The sequence below is a fragment of the Bombina bombina genome, unplaced genomic scaffold (assembly GCF_027579735.1).
Source record: "Bombina bombina isolate aBomBom1 unplaced genomic scaffold, aBomBom1.pri scaffold_1894, whole genome shotgun sequence".
Classification (NCBI taxonomy): domain Eukaryota; kingdom Metazoa; phylum Chordata; class Amphibia; order Anura; family Bombinatoridae; genus Bombina; species Bombina bombina.
Window position 1 is genome coordinate 27,849 of NW_026512290.1, and position 13,633 is coordinate 41,481.

Sequence of the window (13,633 nt, forward strand, 5' to 3'; positions counted from 1 at the left end):
CATACACTAGCGCTCTCTAGTGGTTACACTGTGTGTGTGCAGCACTATACACTGTGTTACTCATGTACAGACCATACACTAGCGCTCTCTAGTGGTTACACTGTGTGTGTGCGGCACTATACACTGTGTGTTACTCATGTACAGACCCTACACTAGCGCTCTCTAGTGGTTACACTGTGTGTGTGCGGCACTATACACTGTGTGTTACTCATGTACAGACCATACACTAGCGCTCTCTAGTGGTTACACTGTGTGTGTGCGGCACTATACACTGTGTGTTACTCATGTACAGACCATACACTAGCGCTCTCTAGTGGTTACACCTGTGTTACTCATGTACAGACCATACACTAGCGCTCTCTAGTGGTTACACTGTGTGTGTGCGGCACTATACACTGTGTGTTACTCATGTACAGACCGTACACTAGCGCTCTCTAGTGGTTACACTGTGTGTTACTCTTGTACAGACCGTACACTAGCGCTCTCTACTGGTTTACACTGTGTGTGTGCGGCACTATACACTGTGTTTACTCATGTACAGACCATACACTAGCGCTCTCTAGTGGTTACACTGTGTGTGTGCGGCACTATACACTGTGGTTACTCATGTACAGACCAGTACACTAGCGCTCTCTAGTGGTTACACTGTGTTACTCATGTACAGACCAGTACACTAGCGCTCTCTAGTGGTTACACTGTGTGCTTACTCATGTACAGACCGTACACTGCGCTCTCCTAGTGGTACACTGTCGTGTGTGCGGCACTTTACACTGTGTGTTACTATGTACAGACCATACACTAGCGCATCCTCTACGTGGTTACACTGTGTGTGTGCGGCACTATACACTGTGTGTTACTCATGTACAGACATACACTAGCGCTCTCTCAGTGGTTACACTGTGAGGTACTATTTGTACAGACAGCTTCAAACTAGCGCTCTCTAGTGGTTACACTGTGTGTGTGGGGCACTATACACTGTGTGTTACTCATGTACAGACCATACATAGCGCACTCTTAGTGGTACACTGTGTGTGTGCCGGCACTATACACTGTGTGTTACTCCTTGTACCAGACCATTACACTAGCGCTCTCTAGTGGTTCACTGTGTGTGTGCGGCCACTATACACTGTGTCTTACTCATGTACAGACCATACACTAGCGCTCTCTAGTGGTTACACTGTGTGTGTGCGGCACTATACACTGTGTTACTCATGTACAGACCGTACACTAGCGCTCTCTAGTGGTTACACTGTGTTACTCATGTACAGACCATACACTAGCGCTCTCTAGTGGTTACACTGTGTGTTACTCATGTACATACCGTACACTAGTGCTCTCTAGTGGTTACACTGTGTGTGTGCGGCACTATACACTGTGTTACTCATGTACAGACCGTACACTAGCGCTCTCTAGTGGTTACACTGTGTGTTACTCATGTACATACCGTACACTAGTGCTCTCTAGTGGTTACACTGTGTGTGTGCGGCACTATACACTGTGTGTTACTCATGTACAGACCGTACACTAGCGCTCTCTAGTGGTTACACTGTGTTACTCATGTACAGACCATACACTAGCGCTCTCTAGTGGTTACACTGTGTTACTCATGTACAGACCATACACTAGCGCTCTCTAGTGGTTACACTGTGTGTGTGCGGCACTATACACTGTGTTACTCATGTACAGACCATACACTAGCGCTCTCTAGTGGTTACACTGTGTGTGTGCGGCACTATACACTGTGTTACTCATGTACAGACCGTACACTAGCGCTCTCTAGTGGTTACACTGTGTGTGTGCGGCACTATACACTGTGTGTTACTCATGTACAGACCATACACTAGCGCTCTCTAGTGGTTACACAGTGTATGTGTGCGGCACTATACACTGTGTTACTCATGTACAGACCATACACTAGCGCTCTCTAGTGGTTACACTGTGTGTGTGCGGCACTATTACACTGTGTGTTACTCATGTACAGACCATACACTAGCGCTCTCTAGTGGTTACACTGTGTTACTCATGTACAGACCATACCACTAGCGCTCTCTACTGGTTACACTGTGTGTGTGCGGCACTATACACTGTGTTACTCATGTACAGACCATACACTAGCGCTCTCTAGTGGTTACACTGTGTTACTCATGTACAGACCGTACACTAGCGCTCTCTAGTGGTTACACTGTGTTACTCATGTACAGACCATACACTAGCGCTCTCTAGTGGTTACACTGTGTGTGTGCGGCACTATACACTGTGTGTTACTCATGTACAGACCATACACTAGCGCTCTCTACTGGTTACACTGTGTGTGTGCGGCACTATACACTGTGTGTTACTCATGTACAGACCATACACTAGCGCTCTCTAGTGGTTACACTGTGTTACTCATGTACAGACCATACACTAGCGCTCTCTAGTGGTTACACTGTGTGTGTGCGGCACTATACACTGTGTGTTACTCATGTACAGACCATACACTAGCGCTCTCTACTGGTTACACTGTGTGTGTGCGGCACTATACACTGTGTGTTACTCATGTACAGACCATACACTAGCGCTCTCTAGTGGTTACACTGTGTGTTACTCATGTACAGACCATACACTAGCGCTCTCTAGTGGTTACACTGTGTGTGTGCGGCACTATACACTGTGTGTTACTCATGTACAGACCGTACACTAGCGCTCTCTAGTGGTTACACTGTGTTACTCATGTACAGACCGTACACTAGCGCTCTCTAGTGGTTACACTGTGTGTTACTCATGTACAGACCATACACTAGCGCTCTCTAGTGGTTACACTGTGTGTGTGCGGCACTATACACTGTGTGTTACTCATGTACAGACCGTACACTAGCGCTCTCTAGTGGTTACACTGTGTGTGTGCGGCACTATACACTGTGTGTTACTCATGTACAGACCATACACTAGCGCACTCTAGTGGTTACCACTGTGTGTGTGCGGCACTATACACTGTGTTACTCATGTACAGACCGTACACTAGCGCTCTCTAGTGGTTACACTGTGTGTGTGTGCGGCACTATACACTGTGTGTTACTCATGTACAGACCATACACTAGCGCTCTCTAGTGGTTACACTGTGTGTGTGCGGCACTATACCATGTGTTACTCATGTACAGACCATACACTAGCGCTCTCTAGTGGTTACACTGTGTGTGTGCGGCACTATACACTGTGTGTTACTCATGTACAGACCATACACTAGCGCTCTCTAGTGGTTACACTGTGTGTGTGCGGCACTATACACTGTGTTACTCATGTACAGACCATACACTAGCGCTCTCTAGTGGTTACACTGTGTTACTCATGTACAGACCGTACACTAGCGCTCTCTAGTGGTTACACTGTGTGTGTGCGGCACTATACACTGTGTTACTCATGTACAGACCATACACTAGCGCTCTCTAGTGGTTACACTGTGTGTGTGCGGCACTATACACTGTGTTACTCATGTACAGACCGTACACTAGCGCTCTCTAGTGGTTACACTGTGTTACTCATGTACAGACCATACACTAGCGCTCTCTAGTGGTTACACTGTGTGTGTGCGGCACTATACACTGTGTTACTCATGTACAGACCGTACACTAGCGCTCTCTAGTGGTTACACTGTGTGTGTGCGGCACTATACACTGTGTGTTACTCATGTACAGACCATACACTAGCGCTCTCTAGTGGTTACACTGTGTGTGTGCGGCACTATACACTGTGTGTTACTCATGTACAGACCGTACACTAGCGCACTCTAGTGGTTACACTGTGTTACTCATGTACAGACCGTACACTAGCGCTCTCTAGTGGTTACACTGTGTTACTCATGTACAGACCGTACATTAGCGCTCTCTAGTGGTTACACTGTGTGTGTGCGGCACTATACACTGTGTGTTACTCATGTACAGACCGTACACTAGCGCTCTCTACTGGTTACACTGTGTTACTCATGTACAGACCATACATTAGCGCTCTCTAGTGGTTACACTGTGTGTGTGCGGCACTATACACTGTGTTACTCATGTACAGACCGTACACTAGCGCTCTCTAGTGGTTACACTGTGTGTGTGCGGCACTATACACTGTGTGTTACTCATGTACAGACCATACACTAGCGCTCTCTACTGGTTACACTGTGTGTGTGCGGCACTATACACTGTGTTACTCATGTACAGACCATACACTAGCGCTCTCTAGTGGTTACACTGTGTGTGTGCGGCACTATACACTGTGTTACTCATGTACAGACCATACACTAGCGCTCTCTAGTGGTTACACTGTGTTACTCATGTACAGACCATACACTAGCGCTCTCTACTGGTTACACTGTGTGTGTGCGGCACTATACACTGTGTGTTACTCATGTACAGACCATACACTAGCGCTCTCTAGTGGTTACACTGTGTGTGTGCGGCACTATACACTGTGTGTTACTCATGTACAGACCGTACACTAGAGCTCTCTAGTGGTTACACTGTGTTACTCATGTACAGACCATACACTAGCGCTCTCTACTGGTTACACTGTGTGTTACTCATGTACAGACCATACACTAGCGCTCTCTAGTGGTTACACTGTGTGTTACTCATGTACAGACCATACACTAGCGCTCTCTACTGGTTACACTGTGTGTGTGCGGCACTATACACTGTGTGTTACTCATGTACAGACCGTACACTAGCGCTCTCTAGTGGTTACACTGTGACCTGTGTGCGGCACTATACACCTGTGTTACTCATGTACAGACCGTTACACTAGCGCTCTCTAGTGGTTACCTGTGTGTTGTGCCGGCACTATACACTGTGTTACTCTGTACAGACCATACACTAGCGCTCTCTAGTGGTTACAACTGTGTGTGTGCGGCACTATACACTGTGTGTTACTCATGTACAGACCGGTACACTAGCGCTCTCTAGTGGTTAACACTGTGTGTGTGCGGCCACTATACACTGTGTTACTCATGTACAGACCGTACACTAGCACTCTCTAGTGGTTACACTGTGTGTGTGCGGCACTATAACTGTGTGTTACTCATGTACAGACCGTACACTAGCGCTCTCTAGTGGTTACACTGTGTGTGTGCGGCACTATACACTGTGTGTTACTCATGTACAGACCGTACACTAGTGCTCTCTAGTGGTTACACTGTGTGTGTGCGGCACTATACACTGTGTTACTCATGTACAGACCATACACTAGTGCTCTCTAGTGGTTACACTGTGTGTGTGCGGCACTATACACTGTGTGTTACTCATGTACAGACCATACACTAGCGCTCTCTAGTGGTTACACTGTGTTACTCATGTACAGACCATACATTAGCGCTCTCTAGTGGTTACACTGTGTGTGTGCGGCACTATACACTGTGTGTTACTCATGTACAGACCATACACTAGCGCTCTCTAGTGGTTACACTGTGTTACTCATGTACAGACCGTACACTAGCGCTCTCTAGTGGTTACACTGTGTGTGTGCGGCACTATACACTGTGTGTTACTCATGTACAGACCATACACTAGCGCTCTCTAGTGGTTACACTGTGTTACTCATGTACAGACCATACATTAGCGCTCTCTAGTGGTTACACTGTGTGTGTGCGGCACTATACACTGTGTGTTACTCATGTACAGACCATACACTAGCGCTCTCTAGTGGTTACACTGTGTTACTCATGTACAGACCGTACACTAGCGCTCTCTAGTGGTTACACTGTGTGTGTGCGGCACTATACACTGTGTTACTCATGTACAGACCGTACACTAGCGCTCTCTAGTGGTTACACTGTGTGTGTGCGGCACTATACACTGTGTTACTCATGTACAGACCATACACTAGCGCTCTCTAGTGGTTACACTGTGTGTTACTCATGTACAGACCATACACTAGCGCTCTCTAGTGGTTACACTGTGTGTGTGCGGCACTATACACTGTGTTACTCATGTACAGACCGTACACTAGCGCTCTCTAGTGGTTACACTGTGTGTGTGCGGCACTATACACTGTGTGTTACTCATGTACAGACCGTACACTAGCGCTCTCTAGTGGTTACACTGTGTTACTCATGTACAGACCATACACTAGCGCTCTCTAGTGGTTACACTGTGTGTGTGCGGCACTATACACTGTGTTACTCATGTACAGACCGTACACTAGCGCTCTCTAGTGGTTACACTGTGTGTGTGCGGCACTATACACTGTGTTACTCATGTACAGACCATACACTAGCGCTCTCTAGTGGTTACACTGTGTTACTCATGTACAGACCGTACACTAGCGCTCTCTAGTGGTTACACTGTGTTACTCATGTACAGACCGTACACTAGCGCTCTCTAGTGGTTACACTGTGTTACTCATGTACAGACCATACACTAGCGCTCTCTAGTGGTTACACTGTGTTACTCATGTACAGACCATACACTAGCGCTCTCTAGTGGTTACACTGTGTTACTCATGTACAGACCATACACTAGCGCTCTCTAGTGGTTACACTGTGTGTGTGCGGCACTATACACTGTGTTACTCATGTACAGACCATACACTAGCGCTCTCTAGTGGTTACACTGTGTGTGCGGCACTATACACTGTGTTACTCATGTACAGACCATACACTAGCGCACTCTATTGGTTACACTGTGTGTTACTCATGTACAGACCGTACACTAGCGCTCTCTAGTGGTTACACTGTGTGTTACTCATGTACAGACCGTACACTAGCGCTCTCTACTGGTTACACTGTGTGTGTGCGGCACTATACACTGTGTTACTCATGTACAGACCATACACTAGCGCTCTCTAGTGGTTACACTGTGTGTTACTCATGTACAGACCGTACACTAGCGCTCTCTACTGGTTACACTGTGTGTGTGCGGCACTATACACTGTGTTACTCATGTACAGACCGTACACTAGCGCTCTCTAGTGGTTACACTGTGTGTGTGCGGCACTATACACTGTGTTACTCATGTACAGACCGTACACTAGCGCTCTCTAGTGGTTACACTGTGTGTGTGCGGCACTATACACTGTGTGTTACTCATGTACAGACCATACACTAGCGCTCTCTAGTGGTTACACTGTGTGTGTGCGGCACTATACACTGTGTGTTACTCATGTACAGACCGTACACTAGCGCTCTCTAGTGGTTACACTGTGTTACTCATGTACAGACCATACACTAGCGCTCTCTAGTGGTTACACTGTGTGTTACTCATGTACAGACCATACACTAGCGCTCTCTAGTGGTTACACTGTGTGTGTGCGGCACTATACACTGTGTGTTACTCATGTACAGACCGTACACTAGCGCTCTCTAGTGGTTACACTGTGTGTGTGCGGCACTATACACTGTGTTACTCATGTACAGACCGTACACTAGCGCTCTCTAGTGGTTACACTGTGTGTGTGCGGCACTATACACTGTGTTACTCATGTACAGACCATACACTAGCGCTCTCTAGTGGTTACACTGTGTTACTCATGTACAGACCATACACTAGCGCTCTCTAGTGGTTACACTGTGTGTGTGCGGCACTATACACTGTGTTACTCATGTACAGACCATACACTAGCGCTCTCTAGTGGTTACACTGTGTGTGTGCGGCACTATACACTGTGTTACTCATGTACAGACCATACACTAGCGCTCTCTAGTGGTTACACTGTGTGTGTGCGGCACTATACACTGTGTGTTACTCATGTACAGACCGTACACTAGCGCTCTCTAGTGGTTACACTGTGCTACTCATGTACAGACCATACACTAGCGCTCTCTAGTGGTTACACTGTGTTACTCATGTACAGACCGTACACTAGCGCTCTCTAGTGGTTACACTGTGTGTGTGCGGCACTATACACTGTGTGTTACTCATGTACAGACCGTACACTAGCGCTCTCTAGTGGTTACACTGTGTGTGTGCAGCACTATACACTGTGTTACTCATGTACAGACCATACACTAGTGCTCTCTAGTGGTTACACTGTGTGTGTGCGGCACTATACACTGTGTGTTACTCATGTACAGACCATACACTAGCGCTCTCTAGTGGTTACACTGTGTGTGTGCGGCACTATACACTGTGTGTTACTCATGTACAGACCATACACTAGCGCTCTCTAGTGGTTACACTGTGTGTGTGCGGCACTATACACTGTGTTACTCATGTACAGACCATACACTAGCGCTCTCTAGTGGTTACACTGTGTTACTCATGTACAGACCATACATTAGCGCTCTCTAGTGGTTACACTGTGTGTGTGCGGCACTATACACTGTGTGTTACTCATGTACAGACCATACACTAGCGCTCTCTAGTGGTTACACTGTGTTACTCATGTACAGACCGTACACTAGCGCTCTCTAGTGGTTACACTGTGTGTGTGCGGCACTATACACTGTGTTTTACTCATGTACAGACCATACACTAGCGCTCTCTAGTGGTTACACTGTGTTACTCATGTACAGACCATACATTAGCGCTCTCTAGTGGTTACACTGTGTGTGTGCGGCACTATACACTGTGTTACTCATGTACAGACCGTACACTAGCGCTCTCTAGTGGTTACACTGTGTGTGTGCGGCACTATACACTGTGTTACTCATGTACAGACCATACACTAGCGCTCTCTAGTGGTTACACTGTGTTACTCATGTACAGACCATACACTAGCGCTCTCTAGTGGCTACACTGTGTGTTACTCATGTACAGACCATACACTAGCGCTCTCTAGTGGCTACACTGTGTGTTACTCATGTACAGACCATACACTAGCGCTCTCTAGTGGTTACACTGTGTGTGTGCGGCACTATACACTGTGTTACACATGTACAGACCATACACTAGCGCTCTCTAGTGGTTACACTGTGTTACTCATGTACAGACCATACACTAGCGCTCTCTAGTGGCTACACTGTGTGTTACTCATGTACAGACCATACACTAGCGCTCTCTAGTGGCTACACTGTGTGTTACTCATGTACAGACCATACACTAGCGCTCTCTAGTGGCTACACTGTGTGTTACTCATGTACAGACCATACACTAGCGCTCTCTAGTGGCTACACTGTGTGTTACTCATGTACAGACCATACACTAGCGCTCTCTAGTGGCTACACTGTGTGTTACTCATGTACAGACCATACACTAGCGCTCTCTAGTGGTTACACTGTGTGTGTGCGGCACTATACACTGTGTTACTCATGTACAGACCATACACTAGCGCTCTCTAGTGGTTACACTGTGTTACTCATGTACAGACCGTACACTAGCGCTCTCTACTGGTTACACTGTGTGTGTGCGGCACTATACACTGTGTTACTCATGTACAGACCGTACACTAGCGCTCTCTAGTGGTTACACTGTGTTACTCATGTACAGACCGTACACTAGCGCTCTCTAGTGGTTACACTGTGTGTGTGCGGCACTATACACTGTGTGTTATTCATGTACAGACCATACACTAGCGCTCTCTAGTGGTTACACTGTGTTACTCATGTACAGACCGTACACTAGCGCTCTCTACTGGTTACACTGTGTGTGTGCGGCACTATACACTGTGTGTTACTCATGTACAGACCATACACTAGCGCTCTCTAGTGGTTACACTGTGTTACTCATGTACAGACCATACACTAGCGCTCTCTAGTGGTTACACTGTGTTACTCATGTACAGACCATACACTAGCGCTCTCTAGTGGTTACACTGTGTGTGTGCGGCACTATACACTGTGTGTTACTCATGTACAGACCATACACTAGCGCTCTCTAGTGGTTACACTGTGTGTTACTCATGTACAGACCATACACTAGCGCTCTCTAGTGGTTACACTGTGTGTGTGCGGCACTATACACTGTGTTACTCATGTACAGACCGTACACTAGCGCTCTCTAGTGGTTACACTGTGTGTTACTCATGTACAGACCGTACACTAGCGCTCTCTAGTGGTTACACTGTGTGTGTGCGGCACTATACACTGTGTTACTCATGTACAGACCATACACTAGCGCTCTCTAGTGGTTACACTGTGTGTGTGCAGCACTATACACTGTGTTACTCATGTACAGACCGTACACTAGCGCTCTCTAGTGGTTACACTGTGTTACTCATGTACAGACCATACACTAGCGCTCTCTAGTGGTTACACTGTGTGTGTGCGGCACTATACACTGTGTGTTACTCATGTACAGACCATACACTAGCGCTCTCTAGTGGTTACACTGTGTGTTACTCATGTACAGACCGTACACTAGCGCTCTCTAGTGGTTACACTGTGTGTGTGCGGCACTATACACTGTGTTACTCATGTACAGACCGTACACTAGCGCTCTCTAGTGGTTACACTGTGTGTGTGCGGCACTATACACTGTGTTACTCATGTACAGACCGTACACTAGCGCTCTCTAGTGGTTACACTGTGTGTGTGCGGCACTATACACTGTGTTACTCATGTACAGACCGTACACTAGCGCTCTCTAGTGGTTACACTGTGTGTGTGCGGCACTATACACTGTGTTACTCATGTACAGACCGTACACTAGCGCTCTCTAGTGGTTACACTGTGTGTGTGCGGCACTATACACTGTGTTACTCATGTACAGACCGTACACTAGCGCTCTCTAGTGGTTACACTGTGTTACTCATGTACAGACCATACACTAGCGCTCTCTAGTGGTTACACTGTGTGTGTGCGGCACTATACACTGTGTGTTACTCATGTACAGACCATACACTAGCGCTCTCTAGTGGTTACACTGTGTTACTCATGTACAGACCGTACACTAGCGCTCTCTAGTGGTTACACTGTGTGTTACTCATGTACAGACCATACACTAGCGCTCTCTAGTGGTTACACTGTGTTACTCATGTACAGACCATACACTAGCGCTCTCTACTGGTTACACTGTGTGTGTGCGGCACTATACACTGTGTGTTACTCATGTACAGACCATACACTAGCACTCTCTAGTGGTTACACTGTGTTACTCATGTACAGACCGTACACTAGCGCTCTCTAGTGGTTACACTGTGTGTTACTCATGTACAGACCATACACTAGCGCTCTCTAGTGGTTACACTGTGTTACTCATGTACAGACCATACACTAGCGCTCTCTACTGGTTACACTGTGTGTGTGCGGCACTATACACTGTGTGTTACTCATGTACAGACCGTACACTAGCGCTCTCTAGTGGTTACACTGTGTGTTACTCATGTACAGACCATACACTAGCGCTCTCTAGTGGTTACACTGTGTTACTCATGTACAGACCATACACTAGCGCTCTCTACTGGTTACACTGTGTGTGTGCGGCACTATACACTGTGTGTTACTCATGTACAGACCGTACACTAGCGCTCTCTAGTGGTTACACTGTGTTACTCATGTACAGACCATACACTAGCGCTCTCTAGTGGTTACACTGTGTTACTCATGTACAGACCATACACTAGCGCTCTCTAGTGGTTACACTGTGTTACTCATGTACAGACCATACACTAGCGCTCTCTAGTGGTTACACTGTGTTACTCATGTACAGACCATACACTAGCGCTCTCTACTGGTTACACTGTGTGTGTGCGGCACTATACACTGTGTGTTACTCATGTACAGACCGTACACTAGCGCTCTCTACTGGTTACACTGTGTGTGTGCGGCACTATACACTGTGTGTTACTCATGTACAGACCATACACTAGCGCTCTCTAGTGGTTACACTGTGTGTGTGCGGCACTATACACTGTGTGTTACTCATGTACAGACCATACACTAGCGCTCTCTAGTGGTTACACTGTGTTACTCATGTACAGACCATACACTAGCGCTCTCTAGTGGTTACACTGTGTGTGTGCGGCACTATACACTGTGTTACTCATGTACAGACCATACACTAGCGCTCTCTAGTGGTTACACTGTGTGTGTGCGGCACTATACACTGTGTGTTACTCATGTACAGACCGTACACTAGCGCTCTCTAGTGGTTACACTGTGTGTTACTCATGTACAGACCGTACACTAGCGCTCTCTACTGGTTACACTGTGTGTGTGCGGCACTATACACTGTGTTACTCATGTACAGACCGTACACTAGCGCTCTCTAGTGGTTACACTGTGTGTGTGCCGCACTATACACTGTGTTACTAATGTACAGACCATACACTAGCGCTCTCTAGTGGTTACACTGTGTGTGTGCGGCACTATACACTGTGTGTTACTCATGTACAGACCGTACACTAGCGCTCTCTAGTGGTTACACTGTGTGTTACTCATGTACAGACCATACACTAGCGCTCTCTAGTGGTTACACTGTGTTACTCATGTACAGACCATACACTAGCGCTCTCTACTGGTTACACTGTGTGTGTGCGGCACTATACACTGTGTGTTACTCATGTACAGACCGTACACTAGCGCTCTCTAGTGGTTACACTGTGTGTTACTCATGTACAGACCATACACTAGCGCTCTCTAGTGGTTACACTGTGTGTTACTCATGTACAGACCGTACACTAGCGCTCTCTACTGGTTACACTGTGTGTGTGCGGCACTATACACTGTGTGTTACTCATGTACAGACCATACACTAGCGCTCTCTAGTGGTTACACTGTGTTACTCATGTACAGACCATACACTAGCGCTCTCTACTGGTTACACTGTGTGTGTGCGGCACTATACACTGTGTGTTACTCATGTACAGACCATACACTAGCGCTCTCTACTGGTTACACTGTGTGTGTGCGGAACTTTATACTGTAAATAACTTATTTTATGGCAGTTACATTGTCACGTCACCGGTTGCACTTCAGTCTCTCTGTGCAGAACGGTCATTATTACAGCAGATGCAGATACTAAGCTGACAGTGAATACTGCAGGATGTTTGTGCATTATTTCTATTCATTCTCATTTGTATTTCACAGAATTTCTGCAGTGGAATGACACTCCGTGCTCAGTGCTAAATAACTTTGTGTGCAAATACAAACCGTGACCTGCTGTAACCCAGAAACCCCCAAACTGAACACCTTGTGAGTCCAATATGATTTTATGACAACAAATTGTAAACCAAATAAATCTCATTTATTCCACCATTTGTGTTTAGTGATTAATACAGAGTGACTGGCGTGTTGTGAATAGAACTAATGAATACAAAGGGTGCTGCTATATAATCATTCTCATCATCATATTGACATCTCCCAGTTGTGACATCAGCGCTGACCCCCGGACGGGGCCATTAGGAGCTGGGCCAAATCGCGCATAGCTTGGAAAATCCGGTGTCCAAAGCGCTGAGAATTCTGAAAGAAAAAGCTTAATATTAAAGGCAGAAACCAGGAATATATCTTATGTTATCCTAAGTGATTTACAGGGGTGAGCAGGTATATACAGATGTGAGATAGATCTATATATGTGTGTGACGTGCACAGAGGGACATTACTGAGCTGTATACAGGGGTGAGCAGGTATATACAGATGTGAGATAGATCTATATATACAGTATGTGTGTGACGTGCACAGAGGGACATTACTGAGCTGTATACAGGGGTGAGCAGGTATATACAGATGTGAGATAGATCTATATATGTGTGTGACGTGCACAGAGGGACATTACTGAGCTGTATACAGGGGTGAGCA

At 46.6% G+C, this 13,633-nt stretch overlaps 1 protein-coding gene across 1 annotated transcript in view; it reads left to right on the forward strand.

Annotated features, from left to right (window-relative positions):
- REG4 (regenerating family member 4) overlaps positions 1-13,093 on the forward strand; it is a 35,947-nt gene extending 22,854 nt beyond the window's left edge. Inside the window, exon 5 of the mRNA XM_053696910.1 lies at positions 12,926-13,093. Coding sequence (XP_053552885.1) covers positions 12,926-12,993 — 68 coding nt within the window. The 3' untranslated portion in view covers positions 12,994-13,093. The remainder of the gene's footprint in view (positions 1-12,925) is intronic.
- Positions 13,094-13,633: the final 540 nt, after the last annotated feature.